The following is a 20,564-nucleotide window of genomic DNA, read 5'->3' as shown; positions in this document are numbered from 1 at the left end:
TGTTGATCTTACTGCATAGCTACAGCAATCTAGACAGTGTGGCACTGGCAGAGGAGTGAACACATATATCAACAGAACAGAATGTAGAACCCAGAAATAAACCTACTCAAATACATTCAACTGATTTTTGAGAAGAGCACATAAGCAATTTAATGGAGGAAAGATAGACTATTGCACAAATGATGCCGAAGTGCTTGGACATCCATAGGCAAAAGTAAAATGAGCCTTTAATAAAAAAGTAAAAATGAGCCTTTCTCGAAACCTCACAACTTATACAAAATTTAACACACAATGGGCCACAGGCTTAAATGTAAAATGTAACACTGTAATAGTTTTGAAAACATCAAAGGAGAAACTCTTTGGGATCTAGGGCTAGGCAGAGTTCTTTGACTTGACATCAAAAGCACAATAAAAAACAATCAATAAATTAGACCTCACTGAAATTAAAAACTTTGGCACTGTTAAAGACCTTGTGAAAGGGATGAAAATAAAAGCTACAGGCTGGGAAAAGTATTTGCAAGCCACTTATCCAACAAAAGAGTAGTATCTAGAAAGTTAAAATAACTCCCAAAACTCAACAATAAACAGTCAAAGAATCCAAGTAGAAAATGGGTGTCTCAGTCCAATTTCTGTTGCTTGTAAGAGAATACCTAAAACTGGTTAATGTAGAAAGAAACGGAATTTATTTCTTTCAGTTTTGAAGGCTGGGAAGCCTAAGGTCTAGGGGGCACAACTGGTGAGGGCCTTCTTCCTGGTGGAAACTATCTACGGAGTCCTGCGGCAGCATAGGCAATCACCAGTCCACACCCATGAGAACCCATTAAACCATTAATCCATTATTTCATAAATGGGTTAAACCATTCACGAGATCACAGTCCTCACAAGCTTATCACCTCTTAGAGGCTCCACCTTTCAACACTGCCACATTGGGGGAATCAAGTTCCCATGTGAGCTTTGGAGGGGACAAACGTTCAGATCTTAGTAATGGGCAGAAGACACGAAAACATTTTTTTTTTTTTCACGGAAGAAGTTATACAGGTGGCAAATAAGCACACGAAAATGTCTCCAATATCATTAGACATCAGAGAAATACAATTTAATAGAATGGTGAGATATCACTACGCACATATTAGAACAGCTAAAAAAAAAATAGTGATAACACCAAATACTGTTGAAGATTTGGGGAAATTAGATCACTCATACATTGCCGGTGGAAATGTAAAACTGTTTCAGCCACTTTGGAAAGCAGCATGGCAATTACTTTAAAAATTAAACATGAACTTAATATGCCAGCCAGAAATCTGTCTTGTGGGCTTTTAGACCAGAGAATTGAAAGCTTAATTTCGTACAGAAACTTGTACATGATTGTTCACGGCAGCTTTACTTGTAAATAGCTAACAAGTGGAAATAACCCAAATGTCCTTGAACGGATGAATGGCGAAACAAACTGTGTTGCATGTGTACCATGGAATACCCCTCAACAATAAAAAGTGACAGACTCTTGACAAATGCAGAAATTTTGATGGATCGCCTGGGAATTAAGGTGAGAAAAAAAAAAAAAGAGGAAATCCCCCAAATTACATACAATTCCATTTATTTATTTTTGTAATGGCAAAATATTGGAAATGGAGACAGTTTGTAGTTTCCAGGCGGTAGGTATGGGGAATTGTTCTGGGAAGGAGATGGGTGTGGTAATAAAATGGCACCAGTCGAGGGACTTTTTCGGCCATAAAACTGTTTATTACCCTGTCTATTGTGGTGTATACATGGACCTGTGCATGTGATAAAACTTCATAGAACTAAATACACGCACACATACAGACACACACTCAAGTAAAACTGGGAAGATCTGAATAAGATCAATGGATATCATTGGTGTCAGTATCCTGGTTCTGATATTATACTATAACTTTACAATATGCTAGCATTGGCGGAAATTGGATAAAATGTACCTTGGATCCCGATGCAATATTTCTTGCAACTGCATGTAAATCTACATTTATTTTGAAGTAAAAAGTTAAAAAATCTCCTCAACCACCTGGAATCTATGGTGCATTCCTTTCCTATTGAAATTGCATAGATCCTGAGATAAAGTTTTGCAGCAGAAAAGTAAATTTCCTTTATTTAGCTTTCTGTCTTTCTTACTATCTCACTATTAACCTTAGCCTTAGGATTCAGAAGGAAGATGTCATAATGAGTCATTCACACAATTTACTTAAACTGAAAAAAGAAATTAGAGTTTTTCTTACAAAGAGTAATTCTGATTAGATTTAATATTGTTTTTTCAGTGAGGCCTAACTTTCCAAATAATTCGTCTGCTGAACATTTTCCATAAATTGATTAAACCATATTTGCAGCACCAAGGTATAGAAAAAGTGTAATTTTAGCACATATAAATATACAAGATGCCATAAATTACATCCTTTAAAAAAAAATGAGTAGTCTGTCTTAAAAATTCTTTTAGGGGATATAAGAGAGAAGGAAACATAAAAAAACAACACTACCTTAAAATTCTACTTTTATCTTTTTATTTTATTTATTTTTTGTGTGTGTGACCGCTAAGGGGATCGCAACCCTTGGCTTGGTGTCGCCCGCACCGCGCTCAGCCAGTGAGCTCGCCAGTATCCCTACATAGGATCCGAACCCGCAGCCTCGGCGCTCCCAAGCGCCGCTGTGCTCCCAGCAGCGCACTCTCCCGAGTGAGCCACGGGGTTGGTCCAAATTTCTACCTTTGAAAATGTCTCTGTGCTGTTCTGACCAACCAATGATTCACCTAGAGACAGGGTTAAGTGCTTTCTCATCCTACCCTGCCTGGCTGCCCTCAGTACAAGGGGCACTCTAATCTCACCTTTCAAAATTGCTTTCTGTTCAGGGTTCCCCAGGCACTATCTGACATTAGGTTGGGCTGGTGTCCTGTCCTTCGAGGGAAGGAGAACAGGCTTTCTAATCATCCCTTCCAAGGGTTTTTTTTTTTTTTTCTTCTTGACACCCTAAGCACTTCAACTCTCTATCACCCATTTAAAAAGTAATACCGAGTTCACAGTGAGTTAAAGATTTATATTGTCTTTAACATTCTTCTGATAAATAGTATTGACAAGGCTTATTGTTCCTTTCGACTGAAGCACAATTTAAAGCGCAGTGTGGTTTAAGGCTTACGGCAACTTCTTGGAATTCGCAAAATACGTTCAAGAGATAGAGACTGGGAAGAAACCCAGACCTCCTGACCCTCAATCCTGATAACTTGACCAATGACAATTATTATAATCATCCACTTATCAATCGCATTGTAATTGCTAGGAGGAAACTTAAGACACATCTGATAAGGTGACCAGAGGTGTGAATTAAATAAGGAAGTTGGCTCTAGGGACATGGGGGGGCGGAGTGTTACAGGAAAACTCGTAATGGGATAGGGGTATGCTTGGTGAGTATGTGTTAGAGGAACAAAGGAGGCTAGTGTGGCTGGAGAAAAAAATCATTCATTCATTTCACAAATATTCAAGTATCCATTGAACCAGGGACTGCTCTGGGCACTTAGAATACATTAATGAGCAATGGACAAAGATTATTGCCCTCCTGGAATTTGTACTTTCCAGCACGGGAGACAAGATAATAAAAAAACAAAGACAGCATATGAGTAAAATAAATGGTATCCCAAAGGTGGTAAATTCTGTTTAAGAGAAAGAAAAACCAGATAGGGAAGAAGTGGAACCAGGAGTGAGAGGTGAGGATTGGACATGTAAACAAATATCCTGCAACTGATAGTACCATTATTAGATGGGTGGAAGTTTTCTCCTTTGTGCTGTCTTTGTCAGGTGTAAGTGTAAATGCTATGCTGGCTTCACTGCACAGAGGTCAGAACACACTTTTCCTGTCTTTGGTCTGGTCTCGATTCCCTTCTTAATACACCAGAGAACCAGGGACACCACTGCCTGATAGCCTTTTGTCATCGAGTGCCTACTCATTTTGAAGTTATCACCCCCAGCTACACGTCCACTAAATTTGGACTTTAGTTGTCTGGGCTTGAGACCCTGCCTGGTAGAAGCCCTGGCCAGGCAGTGCCCAGACCACAGGCAGTGACACTTTTCCCGGAAGATCTTAGCCGGTGGGGCAGGCACGTGCTCAGAATCTTTCCACCAGCGCCGAGCTGAAGGGAACGCGGTTCCTCCCAGTATGAAGCTGATTGGTGGAGGCAGGTCACGTGACTCCGGGTTAGCCAATGCAAGTCCTCTCCAGGATGCTTTAGCTTGGAGAAGAAACTGACGGTTAAGATGCGGGGGCCACCTAGACTGGGGACTTGTTTGTGACCAGCTCGTAAGAGGAAGAAAAGGACTCCAACTGCTGCGGTCCTGGACGTTTCCCAAGGTTTTTCTGATGCTTCTTCTTCCAATTAGGTTAATTACAACAATATCTTTTCTGTAAATTAAACCTATTTTGGCATAAATTACCTAGGGTCAAGGTTTACGGATTAGTAGGAAAGGCAGTCCAGCTGTTCAGTGGTCCACTTTCTTTCCACCCTCTATGAGTCCTCACGTGTTAAGATTAGCTTCAATTGCATGGCTAATCAGTTCATGCGCGTTCTAAAATTCTTCAAAAAGCCTTTCTCCTCTCCAAAAAGTTATGCTTCTCCTTTGCACCTTGGTTTTGTTTGTGGTGACTTTTGATATGTCAGGGTTTTAAATGTGAGATATTTCCCTTTCTATTGTATTTCATTTATTTTATGCTCAAAAACGATTTTCTCATCTGAAGAGTGAATAAATATTCAGCTGCATGTTGAAGATGACTGCTTTCATTTCTTTCTTATAATGGCCTCTCTAAAGCAATTTGATTTTGTAATTGTAATAAACGATGTGATGATGTGATTTTTTATCCATCTTTCTATCCATCCCCCTAACTTTGTTTCAAGTGGTTAAACTGTTAAACAGTGTGGATTATAGATAACCATCCCTTTAGCCACTGATTTTGTCTGTTTTTCATTCTGTATTTTGAAATAATTTAGACTTACAGAACAGTTGCCGAAAAAATTGTACAGGGAGCCTTCACCCAGATTTCCCTAATGTTGACATCTTATATAGCCATCGAAAAATTACCAAAACTAAAACATTACTATCAATGTAATACTACGATATCTAATATATAGAATTTATTTGAATTTCACCAGTTATCACATAATGTCCTTTTCTATCCTAGGATCCCATTCAGGATACCTCGTTGTATTTGTCTGTCATTTCTGCCTACTCTGCTCCAGGCTGACAGTTCCTCAGTCTTCACTGGTCTTTCAGAAGCCTGACACTTTTGAAGATACCAGTCAGGTATTTTGTAGAATGTCTCTCAACTTGGGGTCATCTGATGTTTTCTTATGATTAGATTGAAGCTCTGCATTTGTGGCAAAAATACATGTTTTATTCTCCTCCCCTTCACCCCATTGGTGAGCGTGCGCTTCCCACCCTAGTGTTGTGGGGGTGGCCAAACACATGGCACCCAACATTGGACAGATGAAATCCACAGCAGTTTATTAGTCACATCTGCTCACAGCCTGGGAGAGGAGGACACCACAGGCCAGGCAGAGCCACACAGCATCACAGTCTGGAAGAAAGTGGACAAGCAGGGTCTGTAGGGCGCAGTATTGTAGTAAGAGGATTAAGTGCCCCTCGGTTCATGGGAGGATGACTGGTTCTTTGGATAATTCTGTGGGCTGGGTGAGAACTGAAACCTGCTACTTAGGGATAAGTAAGCACTGTGCCCGGTCCACATGATAAGGAGGGTACTTTGGCTAGGGGACCTTTTTCTGTGGGAACACAACAGGGAGCAGAACCTGTGGGTAAGCCATAAACGGTCATCCGCTCTCTCCTAGATGTCAAGGCACACATATTATTAGGCCTTAATTTTAGGTCTTATATCACATTACTGCTAACATTATTTTGTTCCCTTCTCTGTGAATCATGTCAGGGGGTAGGTATATGATGCCCATATGTTGTATTACTACTAATGTTCACCTTGATTACTTGGTTAAAGTGGTGGCAGTTAGGCTGCTCCACCATACCATTGCTATTTTCCCGTTTTTTAGTAATAGATAGGGTGTGCGAAATACTTTAAGGCTCCGAAAATACACTGTTTCTTCTCAGACTTTGACCCATTACTTTTGGAATCCATCTAGGTATCTTGCCTACAACAAATATGTTTCCTAATGGTAATTTTCTATTTTCCTCATTCTTACTACATGTATTCATTGGAATTCTTCTGTAAGGAAGAGCTGGTTTCCCCCCCCCCCATTTATTTGTTCAATTTATGTACATCAGTATGGGCTCGTGAATAATTATGTTATACTATGAGTTATAATCAAATTATATTATTATTTACTTTGTTCCTCAAACTGTTCCAGCTTTGGCCATTGGGAGCGTTCTTTGGTTGGTTCTGTGGTCTTTCGATATGCCCCCATTCTTTCTTGCACACTTCCTTATGTTCTGGCACAATAAGATGTTCACATCCATCGTGTGTTCTTTTGTTTGTTTCTTTGTTTCTTTGTTTTCCCCCACCGTACCTCTGGATTAAAACTATTTCTACAAGGAGCCCTGGTTCCTTTCCTTGGAGGATAACATTTAGAAACCTGTATTTCAGTGTATATTCATTGTTACCGAAATTTCATTGCTGCTAGGCTCTCTCCACGGACAGAGGTAGGAAATATATTGTATGTACATTCCCATGCTTATAGATACATCTATGTTTATTTCTGCATCTACCTATTTGTATAGATATTAAAAGCCAGGAACTCATACTGATATTTCTGATTCCAGTCCATTCTAGCCTTATCTGTAAATTCATTCTCTGACCTGGCTTTCATTATCTATGATGCGTTTACTTATTTGTTCATTCCTGGTGTGTGCACACATAGCTTCAGAATTGCTAACCAATACCCCTGTTGGAAACAGATTTACTAACTTGTATTTGTGTACAGTTCTTTTTTGTCTTCAGCCTTAGAAGATACTGTCAAAATATGGTTTTCCAAAGTTTCCTCACTTAAATATTTTCTTTCTCACTCCTTCAGTGTGGATAAATTAATCATTTGTAATACAGTTAGCTGACTTTGCTGCTACTTGTATTCGACTTTGCGTTTCCCTCCATATCCTGGTTGATTTTAATTGTTTATTTGTATTTTGGATAGAAATGTTCCTATGATTCGGAGTCAGGCCTATACAGAAACAAAGTGTACTCAGAGAAGTATCGCTTCTTCCTCATTCCTTCTACCTCATTCCCATTCCCCATTTCTTGCTCTTTCTTTCCCACCCTCCCCCACAGGATAACCAATTTCTTTAGTTTCTGGTTCAACCTTTTCTGTATTTATTTTGCACCAATTCGCAGATACACACATGTTTTCTTATATTCCCTTCTTACGCAAAGGATAGCATACTATTCATATTTCTTTCCATTTTGCCTTTGTCATTTAACAGCCTTCCTGAAATCACCCCACACCGTGTCATACAGATTTTCATCATTCTTTTTCTTACAGCTACACTGGACTCCATTGCATGGCTGTACTATACTTTATTCAACCACTCATCTATATGTGGCCTTTTAATGTGTTTCCAGCATTTTGCAGCTACAAACAATGCTTCAGTGAATAACCTTGGGCACAAATAACTTTGTACTGGTGAAATGTATCTTCGAAGTATATGTCCAGTAGTGAGATTATTGGGCTAAAAGTTAGGTGCATATGTAGTTTCTTTAGGCATTTCCAGATTTCTCTTTGGAAGGGTCGTATTGGTTTTCATTTCCACTAGCAATGTTATGAGAATGACCGTTTCCACACAGACTCACTAACAGAATGTGTTGCCTCACTTTTTAAACTTTCGCCTATGTGTTAGGTGAGAAACGGTATCACGGTGTTGGTTTAATGTACGTTTTTGTCTGTTGGTGAGTAAGTTTTGACACATCATGTTTGAGGACTTTCTATATTTTTTTGCATGAATTGTCTGTTCATGTCTTTTCCTCATTTTTCGATCCAGTTTTTGGTCATTTTGTCGTTCAATATTTAAGAATTCTATATATGTATTTGGAATATTATCCATTTGTCTGAGGTATATGCTGCAAATACTTTATCCCAGTTTGCCAGTTGTGTTTTGATTTATTTATGATGTATTTTTTGCAACACTTTCTTTCGTTTTTATGTGGTCTAACTGGTTATTCATTTCTTTCATTGCCTCTGGAATTTGAATCATAGTTAGATGCCTTTCCCTACACCAAGGTTAAAGAAGAGCTCTGCCAGATTTTTTTCAAGAACTTGTATCGTTTCATTTTTTATGTTCAGATCCCTAATACGTGTGCAGTCTATTTTTGTGTATGGTGTATTGTATCAGTCCACTTTTATTTTTCCTAATGCCTCAATTGCTCCAACACTATTTAGTCAATGACCATCTTGGCCCTCATGATTTTACATGCCACCTTTATCATATGCTAATTTCCATATGTATTTGTACTTGGGTTGTATTTTTTGGTTTTCTCGCCTATTATTCCACTGAGCTATCTGTAATTTAAGGAAGTTTTCTCTGCCATCACATGCGGAATCAAAATCCCAGGTCTTCTTTACAATGTGAGCAAACTTTTCCTGTAAAGAGCCATATAGCAAATATTTTAAGTTTGTGGACCATAGTGTCTCTGTCATAACTACTCAACTTTGTCATTGCAGCACAAAAACATCTATAGATAAGATATAAATGAATGAGCATGGCTGTGTTCCAGTAAAACTTTATTTACAAAACCAAGAACTGGACTGTATTTGACCCAATGGGCCACAGCTTACAGACCCCTGCTCTAGTGGATTCCTCAGATAGGGTTGAGGGGTGCAGAATCTCCTAAGTTCCTGTCTGTTGAAAACTGTTTTTCTATAAGCTGTGATATTTGAAGGGTCAGCCCTGCTGGATGTAAAATCTTTACTTCAGACTTTTTAAAAAAAATTTTATCATTACACAATGTAAACATTTTTTTTTTTTTTTGTGGCCCTTTACCAATTCCTCCTTAACCTCTCCTCCCCCTCCCCCTTTCCCACCGCTGGTGTCCTCAGTTCTGTCCTCTCCTTTTGAGAGTTCAAGGAATTTTTGTGATTGTTGCATCATTCTTCTTTCCTTCCTTTTTTCAGCTGCCGCTTATCAGTGAGGACATGTGGTATTTCTCTTTCTGTAAGTCTGGCTTATTCCACTGAACATGATTTTCTCTAAGTTCATCTATGTTGCTGTGAATGGCACAATCTCACTCCTTTTTATGGCAAAGTTGTATTCCATTGTGTCTATATACCACATTTTCCTTACCCCGTCATCTGTCAGTAGACATTTAGTTTGCTTCTGACTCTTAGCTATTGTAAATAGAGCTGCGATAAACATGGGAGTGCAGGTATGCCTTCGACATGATGATTTCCATTCCTTTGGGTGTACACCCAACAGTGGGATTGCAGGATCATATGGCAGCTCTATCTGTAGTTGTGTGAGGAACCTCCATACTGTTTTCCGTAAGGGCTGCACTAACTTATAGTCCCACCAACAGTGTAGGAGGGCCCTTCTTTCTCCACATCCTCTCCACTATTTGTTATTCTCTGTCTTTCTGATTCTGGCCAGTCTAACTGGTGTGAGGTGATATCTCAATGTGGTTTTGATTTGCATTTCCCTGCTGCTTACTGATGTTGAGCATTCGCTTTTTCATCCGTAGGTTGGCCATTTGTGTATCTTCCTTTGAGAAATGCCTATCCAGCTCCTTTGCCCATTTTTTAGTTGGATTTGTTTGTTTGTTTGTTTGTTTGTTTGTTTTTACTGTTGTTTGAGTTCCTTGTATATTCTAGATATTAATCCCTTGTGGGATTCATAGTTTGTGAATATTTTCTCCCATTCTGTCGGTTGTCTTTTCACTCTGTTAATTGTTTCTTTGGCTGTGCAGAAGCTTTTTAGTCCATTTCTATTTTTATATTTTTATAAATATTCTGATCCGAGGTAGGTCTCATATCCTCAAATGCTTGTTTGAATATGATTAATTCTGTTTGAACTGTTCACTTAGTTTCTTTCCGCTTTATGGTTGTTTGCTTTGTGAGAAGTTTTGTTTCCTCATCTTTTTTTAAGAATGTTTTTGTATGGAATTTCTTTCTTCCTTTGGTGTATTTGTATGATATTGGTTTGTTTTACAAAAATCCTACTTTAACGATGCCAATTTTTGTCGGGATAGCAAAGTCCAGGCCTTTAAGCCTTTTTCTTTGCTTGTTTTGGTGGCAGAGGGAGAAGTTTTGAGTGCTCTGATTCTGTGGTTCTCTCATGTCCTGCAAGAGCATTTTTCTTTTCCATTTTTGTTTTTTCCCCCTTTTGTTTCTTTTCCCCATCATTCCTAAATGCCAAAGGATGCTTCAGCCTTCCTCTTTGCCGTTTCTCTTCTTCTTCCATTTTTTTTTTTTTTTTTTGTGGTGGGCTGATATGGGGATCCAAACCCTTGACTTTGGTGTTATAACACTGTGAAGCTATTTTTAAGTCTTGTAAGTCTTCCCTACCTCTTTAAATGTCACATATTTTGAAGTCTCTTCTCTATAGACCCTGCTCTTATCTTCCAGGATATCTTTTTGGTATTTTCAGACTTATCATGGGCCTAGTCATTCTGGCCGTACTTTTAGATCAACTTTAAGCTTGCCATCTTTCTTCCTCAGTATCTCTTGCAGCTCTTCTTGGTCTGTCTTTGCTTGCCACTAAGCCCACTGATGAGCGTGTGACAGATCATGTGCTGGAATATCGTGCTTTTTCTCGTTTTACTCACAATTATTTTGAAGTTTTGTCATCTGTTTCTAAGTGATGATGAGTATGTGCTTTTGGACAGATTTACATTTGTTTTTTCTTGGTGATTTGCATCATTTTGGAAGGAAGTATTGAGAGGCAGGTAGATAGATGGTCAATGTTGTCTTCTGCTCACTTACCCCTGATTTCTACTGACATTTTATCTTATGCCAATATGTATATGTATGAAGGCACACACAAACGTAAACTCTTACACACACACTCGAGTCTATTCCTATTCTATGTCTACAGTGGAGGTCTCCTGAGGTGGCTGCCTGATTCACCATCTACAAGGGTACTTCAAAAAGTTCATGGAAAAACAGAATTAAAAGATAATACGGATCTTTTCATGAACTGTCTGAAATACCCAAGTATTTATTCAATAAATATTTTCTCCACTGCTAACCTTGGTGGCAGATAAGGGACTGTGGATGTCTTCTCAGGATTTGTAAATATTCTTCACTCTGAAGCAGGTTCATAAAGATGGACAAAAACGCCCCAGCCACACTACTAGACCTTGCTGTACGAAGTCTGCTGAGTAATGAACGTGTAGCTATCCATGCCCTTGAAGAGCTCCCAAGAGTCATGTTCGCTCCGTTTTTCACTGCCGCCTTCTTGGGTGGTCATAAGAAGGTACTGAGGGAAATGGTGAGGATTTGGCCCTATCCCTGTCTCCACGTCGGGACATTGAGAGTACGGGAGTCACAATATGACAATTTCGAAGCTATGATTGACGGTCTACAGATCCTTCCTGCCCAGAACTCTTCTTCTTGGTAAGACTATGTATAATAGAGACATAGTGAGTCAGCAGGAGGGTATGAGACGGGCGTAGGAGATGGCCTAACAGTCTTTCAAAGGTAGTTAATGGTGAATGCTGAGGATCTCTGTGAGGCTGTTGGTGGAACATTTGGGGTCACCTTAAGGACTCTAATGTCTTACAGAGTTGATTATGGAACAGAAGGGATTGAGGATACTATTAATAGATTTGCCTCCTGGGTATGATTACATGGAAAAAGGACATGGGCATTGAGACTGGGATCATCAGAAGAGAAGAAAAGATGGGGAAAAGAAAGAAAGGCGCTAAATTTTTATGGAAAAGGCTTTGTTGGTAAATGGTGTATGGACTGAAGACCAGGGATAAAGGGATTTTGTTTCAGCTTCCCATCATTGATCCTGCTGGGTTGTATTAAAATGAGCTACCTCTCAGATATTCTGTCTTCTCCTCTCCTTACAGGGCGCCAAAACTGAGGATTCTAGATTTAAGTCAGAATCCAGGCTGCAGGACCACATGCTCTGAGATCAGGACCACATTCCCTTTCTGTTTTCGTTCATGTGTTCACTCTCAGCACTCTATCGTGAAAACAGAAGAAGCCCCACAAAGAGTTAGGTGCCCCGGAACTGTAAATTCAGAGTCTGAGCCTCAGTCATCCAGGGAACCTGTGGAATTATTAGTGAACATTTCCCTAGATAGTACCTGGAGAACAGGGCGATTTCTTTCTTTACTTCGAAATAAAGTAGAGCAGAGCTTTGGGTCCTTGCACCTCTGCTGCAGAGTTTTGCAATTTGATGGAAGGCTTGCCCACGAACACATCCTGCAGCTTCTGGATATGGGATGCATTGGTCACCTGAAAGTGGATGACATTTATCTGAGTCAAGTCACCACCCTTTTGGCTCAGATGACCCACCTCCACAGCCTTAGTATGTCTCACATCCGTTTTACATCTTGTGTGAGGAGACGCTTTGGGACTTTTCTCACCCATCTTGGGCAGATGAACACCCTTCAGCAGATCCGTTTGTATTCCTGCCGCACGCATCCGCTTCAGGAACTGCTCAGGTGAGGAGCTGGGGAAAGACCTGGGTTCCCTGAACCACCCCGTTGTTAAGACAGGAGAGCAACCATTCTTGGATATTCCTAATCTCCTTGTAACCCATTCCTCCTTCCACCTCAATATGGGCACTGCTGGGTGTATGAAACTGGCCAGGCTAGAGAAGCTAGAAAAGTAAGCTGTGATCATTCATTCATTCAGTCAGTCAGTCGACCATGTGCAGACATCATGATAAGTCTGTAGATACATTGGTGAAAAAGACCCAGTCCTTCTCCCCTTGGAGTTTACAGCCTTTTAGGGAGGAAGGGGAGACGTTCAGATGGAGAAATGTTTTATGCTGTGGCACTGATGCACCTCATCATGGTCTGGCTAGAACAGTTAATACTGCCAGATCATTTTGCTCCTGTATTTTACCCAAGCGTTAGGCCCTGAGTAGAGAGCTTGTCATTTGGGTTTTGGTCAAAGGGAATCCTTAGTTGACTGCTTTCCCAGTTCCCTCCCCACCAAATAAGTAAACTAAATCCACCATTGATTTCATTGTAAGTACTAAGTGCATTAAATTTTTTTCCACTTAATCTTTCCCACAACTCTACATAATAGTTGCTATTGTGCATGTTTTAAAGATTTAAGAAACTGTATCTGAGAGTGGAAAAGTAATTTTCTTAGAGTCTGATTCCAAAGCCCACATTGTTAACTGCTGTTGCAACATATGTGCAAATTAGTTTATTCTAGAGCCGTAGATACCTCTAACTCAGGACTCCTTGTCCTGGTCCAATCCTCATTGTGCAGAAATAACTTTCTTTTTTCTGTCTACAGATACCTGCCACCTCAGTTGGATGCATTGTATCTCTCTTTCTGTGGACTTTCTAACAGTGGCATCACTGTCCTGTCCCAGAGCCCTGCAGCCACCCATCTAAGATTGCTGAGTCTCAGCAACATCGAGATATCCTGGGAACTTTCTGAGTCCTTCCAGACTCTGCTGGCAAGTGTCTCAGGCACCCTGGAGTATCTACAGATAACTAGTTGCCTGATAACTGATTCTACTCTCACTGCTGTCATTCCGGCCCTGAGCCGCTGTTCCCACCTCTGTGTCTTTAGCTTCGCCTCCAACCCCATTACAATGCGTGTGCTCACCAGTCTTCTGCAGCACTTAACAAACCTGACGGAGCTGAAGCGTGTAATTTATCCTGTCCCTGTCCATTGCTATGAACAATTGCATAATCCTCGCAGTTTGAACCGACAGAAGCTTTCTGAAGTGCAGGCCCAATTGAAGGCGATGCTGCAGGTGGTAAAGCGGAATGACATGCGCTGGACCAGTTCTCCTGAGTGATTTTCATGGTACAAGGACTTGATTTAACACTGACGTGTGGCCATTAAAGCACGTAGTGTTCTCACCTGTAGCCCAAGTTTTAGAGACACATATGTAAAATTTTATAGTTCCAGGAACCTCGCGTTAGGAAGATTCCATGTGTAACTGACCTCTATAAAAATAAAGAACTCTAAAGAAAACAGAGGGCTTTGAGAGGTCCTATGGGTCTCTTACCCATTGTCCTCCAAATCCTCCTCCTTGCTCCTGACCACAGTGTTGGGTATGTGACATTGGCTGACCTAGTCATGGTATACCATTTCCCTGTCCAGACTAATTGGTTCACTTACGGGTACTTGACACAAGTCCAAAGAGTTGAAACCTTTTCTTGATGATATTTTGGAATAGTTGGTGGTTATTGAAGCCAATAATTTTACCCTCCAAGGTCCTTTAAACTTCTCATATTTATGACGGCCTTAGGCTGCTTATGAGAAACTATTTGCATCTAAAAGGAAAAAAACCAAACCAAAACAAACAAACCAAACCTATGTCCACTACCTACTGGTGTCTTTATCAGTCCGTTGCTACCTCCTTTCTTAGGTCTTAGTACCCTGTGGCTCAGTCGTTCCTTATATCACACCCATTCACCAAGGATCTCTTATTAGTTCAGTACTGTTCCAGGTGCTAAGAATAAAAAGGCAAATAAGACAAAGCCCCTACTTCCAGCCACTCAGAATACAGCTGTTCCTATGATTTGTCTGTTCCCCTACTCTTTCTTAGGGCGTTTGGGAAAGTTATTTAAACCCCCTGTACCCCAGGTTTTTTTTTTTTTTTCACACACTCTGTTCAATCCACGCTGGCCTCTTTAGGCTGTTGGATAGCTCCTCAACACTCAGGTCATGGCTTTAATGTTACCTCCTTGGAGAGGTTTTCTCTTACTTCCCTTTACTTATTGTACTTCCCTTACTTCCTTTGCTTCCCTTACTTTACCATGTTGTAGCTCTCTCTCAATGTACCATGTATGTTCCCTTCATGGTACCCATCGTTCCATATGCATTTGCTCCCTCTGCTCTTACAGCAATAATTTGTGCATATCGTTTACCCGTTGAAGTGAAAGCACTGCATTTCAAAGACTTAGTAAGAGAATAGAATGTTAAAATAACTAATTAAATATCTGTTTGTATGATGACACATTAAAATGGTAAAACATTGCATTTCAACGACTTAGTAAGAAAAAAATGTAATAGTAATTAATAACTTTTTCTAATCGTTTACATGCTGAAATGCCAGCAGACTGAATGTCAATGAGTCAGTAACAAAAATGAATGAAAAGTTACTAATTAAAAATTAATGTACAGCGTTCCCTGTTGAAATGAAATCAGACCACAATTTAAAGACTTAGTAAGAAACAAGTTGCAAAGTAGTTAATGTGTTTATACTGTTTCCATGTTAAAATGATAACATACTGCTTTTCAGACTCAGTTAAAAAAATAATTAAAATTAAATAAATTTTGTTCTTGTTAGTTACATGTTGGAATAACATACTGTATTACAAAGACTTAGAGAAAAGAATGTAAAAAATAATAATTAATAAAAATAGTTAATAATGTTTTTATTGCTTTCATTGTGTAATGACAACATACTGCATTTCCAACTTAGAAAGTAAAACATGTTAAAATAACCAAAACAGAATTTGTATGTGTTTTTTTCTTGGTGGAATAACAGATGTGGTTTTAGTTTGCATTTCCCTGATGACAAGTGATGTTGGGCATTTTTTCATGTATCTGTTGGCCATTTGTGGGTCTTCCTTTGAAAAATGCCTATTCAGCTCGTTTGCCCATTTTTTAATTGGGTTACTTGTTTTTCCGTTGCAAAGTTGTTTGAGTTCATTGTGTATTCTGGATATTGATCCTTTGTCCAATGTTTATTTTGCAAATGTTTTCTCCCACTATGTTGGTTGTCTTTAACTCTGTTAATTGTTTCTTTTGCTGTGCAGAGCCTTTTTAGTTTGATATAATCCCACTTGTTTATTTTTCCTTTGGTAGCCCATGCTTTGGGGGTTGTATTCACGACGTCAGTGCCCAGTCCTACTTCCTGGAGTGCTTCTCCTATGTTTTCTTTAAGTAGTCTTATTGTTTCAGGGTGTATATTTAATTCTTTAATCCATTTTGAGTTGATATTGGTATATGATGAGAGATATGGGTCTAGTTTCATTCTCCTGCATATGGATATCCAGTTATCCCAGCACCATTTGCTGAAGAGGCAGTCTCTTCCCGAATGTATAGGCTTGGTGTCTTTGTCAAAGATCAGATGGCTGTAGGTGGGTGGGTTGATTTCCGGATTCTCTATTCTATTCCATTGATCACTCTGTCTGTTTTTATGCCAGTCCCATGCTGTTTTGGTTATTATAGCTTTGTATTATTGCTTGAAGTCAGGTAGTGTTATGACTCCAGCTTTATTTATATAGTTCTTTCTTTCTTTCTTTCTTTCTTTCTTTCTTTCTTTCTTTCTTTCTTTCTTTCTTTCTTTCTTTCTTTCTTTCTTTCTTTCTTTCTTCTTCCCTCCTTCCTTCCTTCCTTCCTTCCCTCCTTCCTTCCTTCCTTCCTTCCCTCCTTCCTTCCTTCCCTCCTTCCTTCCTTCCTTCCTTCCTTCCTTCCTTCCTTCCTTCCTTCCTTCCTTCCTTCCTTCCTTCCTTCCTTCTTTCTTTCTTTTTGCTCAGAATTGCTTTGACTATGAATGGTCTTTTGTTATTCCGTATAAATGTCTAGATAGCTTTTTCCTTTTCTGAGAAAAATGTAATTGGAATTTTCGTGGGGATTGCATTGAATTTGTATAACACTTTGGGTAGTATGGACATTCTCACAATGTTGATTCTTCCAATCCAAGTGCATGGGATATCTTTCCATCTTCTTGTGTCCTCTTTAATTTCTCTCAACAGTGGTTTGTAATTCTCAGTATAGAGCTTTTTCACATCCTTGGTTAACTCTATTCCTAAGTATTTTATTTTGGGGGTGGCTATCGTAAATGGGCAAACTTTCTTGATTTCTCTTTCTGCATGTTCACTACTGGAGAATAGAAATGCTACCGATTTTTCTGTGTTGATTTTGTATCCTGCAACTTTGCTGAAATCATTTATCAACTCCAAGAGTTTTTTTGTAGAGGCTTTAGGCTGTTTCATGTCATCTGCAAACAGGGACAGTTTGACTTCATCTTTTCCAATCTGGATGCCCTTTATTTCCTTCTCTTCTCTGATTGATCTGGCTAGTACTTCCAACACTATGTTCAATAGGAGAGGTGAGAGTGGGCATCCTTGTCTAGTTCCTGTTCTTAAGGGAAAGCTTTTCCCCATTCAGAATGATATTGGCAGTGGGTTTATCATAAATGGCTTTAATTATGTTGAGATACTTTCCGTCTCTACCTAAATCGTAGAGAGTCTTTATCACGAACGAGTGTTGAATTTTGTCAAATGCTTTTTCAGCATCAATAGAGATGATCATATGGTCCTCGTGTTTGATTTGGTTGATGTGGTGTATCACATTTATTGCTTTGCATATGTTGAACCAACCTTGCATCCCTGGGACGAATCCCACTTGATCACGTTGTATAATTTTGCGTATGTGCTGCTGTACTCTGTTAGCTAGTATTTTATGGAGGATTTTTGCATCTATATTCATCAAGGATATTGGCCTGCAGTTTTCTTTTCTTATTATATCTTTGTCTGGTTTTGGTATCAGGGTGATGTTTGCTTCATAGAATGAGTTTGGGAAAATTGCCTCTGTTTCAACCTTTTGGAATAGTTTGTAGAGAACTGGTGTCAATTGCTCTTTGAATATTTGGTAGAATTCTGCAGTGAACCCATCTGGTCCTGGGCTTTTCTTTGTTGGGAGCCTTCTGATAACAGCTTCAATCTCTTTTAGTGTTATTGGTCTGTTCAGATTTTCTACATCATCATGGCTCAGTTTTGGCAGTTTGCGTGGGTCCCGAAATTTAGCCATTTCCTCCAGATTTTCAAATTTGTTGGCATATAGTGGTTTATAGTAGTCAATAATGATTTCTTGTATTTCTGCAGTATCAGTTGTAATACCACCTTTTCCATTTCTAATTTTTGTTATTTGGGGCTTCTGTCATCTCCTTTTAGTTAGCCATGCTAGTGGTTTGTCAATTTTCTTTATCTTTTCAAATAACCGACTTTTTGTTTCATGGATCTTTTGTATCATTTTTCAGATTTCTATTTCATTTAGTTCTCCTCTGATCTTAATGATTTCTGTCCATCTGCTAAATCTGGGTTTGGATGGTTCTTGTTTTTCTAGTTCTTTAAGTTGAAGTATTCGATTGTTTACTTGCCATCTTTCCATTCTTCTGAAGTAAGCATTTGATGTGATAAATTTCCCAGTTAGTACTGCTTTTGCAGTATCCCACAGGTTTTGGTATGATGTATCATTGTTTTGATTAGTTTCAATAAATTTTTGATTTCCTGTTTGATTTCTTCTTGGACCCATATGTCATTAAGTAGAATGCTCTTTAATTTCCATGTGTTTGTATTGTTTCCAGAATTTCGTTTGTTATTGATTTCTAGTTTTAATCCATTGTGATCTGAAAAAATACATGGGATAATTCCAATTTTTTTGAATTTGCTGAGACTTGATTGTGACCTAACATGTGATCTATCCTAGAGAATGATCCATGTGCTGATGAGGAGAATGAATATTCTGAGGTTTCTGGATGGAATGTTCTGTAGATATCTGCCAAGTCCAATTGGTCTAGAGTGTTGTTTAGATCTTGTGTTTCTCTGCTGATTCTTTGCCTAGATGATCTGCCCAATATTGATAGTAGGGTGCTCAGGTCCCCTGCTGTTATGGTATTATTGTCTATCTCCTTCTTTAGGCCAATTAGAGTTTGCTTTATAAATCTGGCTGCTCCAACATTGGGTCCATATATAGTTATGATTGTTATGTCTTCTTGATGGATGAATCCTTTTATCCTTATGTAGTGGCCCTCTTTATCTCTTTTTATGGTTTTTAGTTTAAAGTCTTTTTTTATCAGATATAAGAATAGCTACTCTGGCTCATGTTTCATTTCTATTTGCATGGTATATCTTTTTCCATCCTTTCACTCTCAGTCTATGTGTGTCTTTATGGGTGAGGTGAATCTCTTGAAGGCAGCAAACAGTTGGGTCCATACTTTTACTCCAGTCAGTCAGTCTCTGTCTTTTGAGTGAGGAATTTAATCCTTTTACATTAAGAGTTGTTATTGAAAAGTGTTGATTTACTCCTAGCATTTTATTGATTTTTGTTTGGATGTCTTAAGTGTCTTTTGTTCATTTCTTTCTGATTTAATGTTTGTCTTCTGTTTTTGTTGGTTTCCTGGGTTGTAGATAAACTTTTTTTTCCTCATTGTTAGCATTTTTATTTAACTAGTGGGTTTTGAATTTTCCTGAGTTTTTATGGCAGTGGCAGTTATTATTCAGGTACCAAAAATGAAAGACAGTGTCTTTTGCAAAGTAGAAGTTTTCAATTTTAATGAAGTCCAAGTTATTAAAGACTTCTTTCATAGATTGTGCCTTCGGCGTTATATATAAAAACCCCAAATCATCTGGGTTTTCTCCTATGTTCTGTAACTTGCCTTTTGCTGGGTCTGTGATCCAGTTTGAGCTATTATTTACAAAGACTTAACGGGTCTGTGTCTAGATTCAGGTTGTTGCATTTGGGTGTGCAGTTGTTTCAGCACCATTTGTTTTAGAGACTATCTTTTCTCCATTGCATTGCCTTTGTCCCTTTTTCAAAGTTCAGTTGACTATATTTGTGTGGATCTGTTTCTGGCCTCTCAATTATATTCCAATGCTTGATCTGCTTATTCTTTCACCGGTACCACAGTGTCTGGAACACCGTTGCTTTAAAGTGAGTCTTGACATTGGGTAGTGTCAGTCATTTGACTTTCTTCTTCCTCTTCAGTATGGTATTGGGTATTCTGGGTCTTTGCTTCTCCATGTAAGCATTAGAATCCATTTGATCATATTCACAAAATAACTTGCTTTGATGGTGATGAATCTATAGATCCAGTTGGAAAGAACTGATATCCTGACAACATCTTGAGTTTCTACCCACAAACACAGAATATGTCATTTATTCAGTTCTTTGACTTCTTTCTTTGGAGTTTTGTAGATTTCCTCTTACAGATCTTATGGGTGTGCATGTGTGCGTGTGCGTGTGCGTGTGTGTGTGTGTGTGTGTGTGTGTGAGAGTGTCAGTATAAGTGTGTGTATCTAGGTGATCCCTAAGTCTTTTGCATTGTGGGGTGCTAATGTAAATTATATTGTGTTTTTAATTTCAAATTCCAATTGTTCGTTTCTGGTATGAAGGAGAACGATTAACTTCTTTATATTAACCTTGTAACCTGCAACCTTGATTTAATTGCTTATTAGTTCCACGAGCATTTTTTAAATATGTTTATTTATTCCTTCTGATTTTCTACACAGACAAACATGTCATCTCTGAGCAAAGACAGTTTTATTTTTTCCCTCCCAATCCGTATACTTTTTATGTCCCCTTCTTGTGATATTGTGTTACCCAGGATTTCTAGTATGATGATGAAAAAAATTGGCGAGCAGGAACATCTTTGTTTTGTTCCTCATCTTAGCAG

The 20,564-nt window shown here is 38.9% G+C and overlaps 1 protein-coding gene across 1 annotated transcript; it reads left to right on the top strand.

Moving 5' to 3' along the window:
• Positions 1 to 11,276: 11,276 nt before the first annotated feature.
• Positions 11,277 to 13,949, top strand: LOC134368179 (melanoma antigen preferentially expressed in tumors-like). The gene is made up of 3 exons (XM_063084722.1): positions 11,277 to 11,566; positions 12,028 to 12,627; positions 13,436 to 13,949. The coding sequence occupies exons 1-3, from the start codon at positions 11,277 to 11,279 to the stop codon at positions 13,947 to 13,949; spliced, it is 1,404 nt and encodes a 467-aa protein (XP_062940792.1).
• The last annotated feature ends 6,615 nt before the right edge of the window (positions 13,950 to 20,564 follow it).

The sequence above is a fragment of the Cynocephalus volans genome, chromosome X, assembly GCF_027409185.1.
Source record: "Cynocephalus volans isolate mCynVol1 chromosome X, mCynVol1.pri, whole genome shotgun sequence".
NCBI classification, from domain to species: domain Eukaryota; kingdom Metazoa; phylum Chordata; class Mammalia; order Dermoptera; family Cynocephalidae; genus Cynocephalus; species Cynocephalus volans.
The sequence above is the reverse complement of the archived record's forward strand: the minus strand, read 5'-3'. Positions and strand labels throughout refer to the sequence as shown.

Coding starts and splice junctions, on each gene's coding strand:
- LOC134368179 (XM_063084722.1), top strand. CDS start 11,277: ATGGACAAAAACGCCCCAGCCACACTACTAGACCTTGCTGTACGAAGT. Junction 11,567..12,027: donor GCCCAGAACTCTTCTTCTTG/GTAAGACTATGT, acceptor CTCTCCTTACAG/GGCGCCAAAACTGAGGATTC. Junction 12,628..13,435: donor CCGCTTCAGGAACTGCTCAG/GTGAGGAGCTGG, acceptor TTCTGTCTACAG/ATACCTGCCACCTCAGTTGG.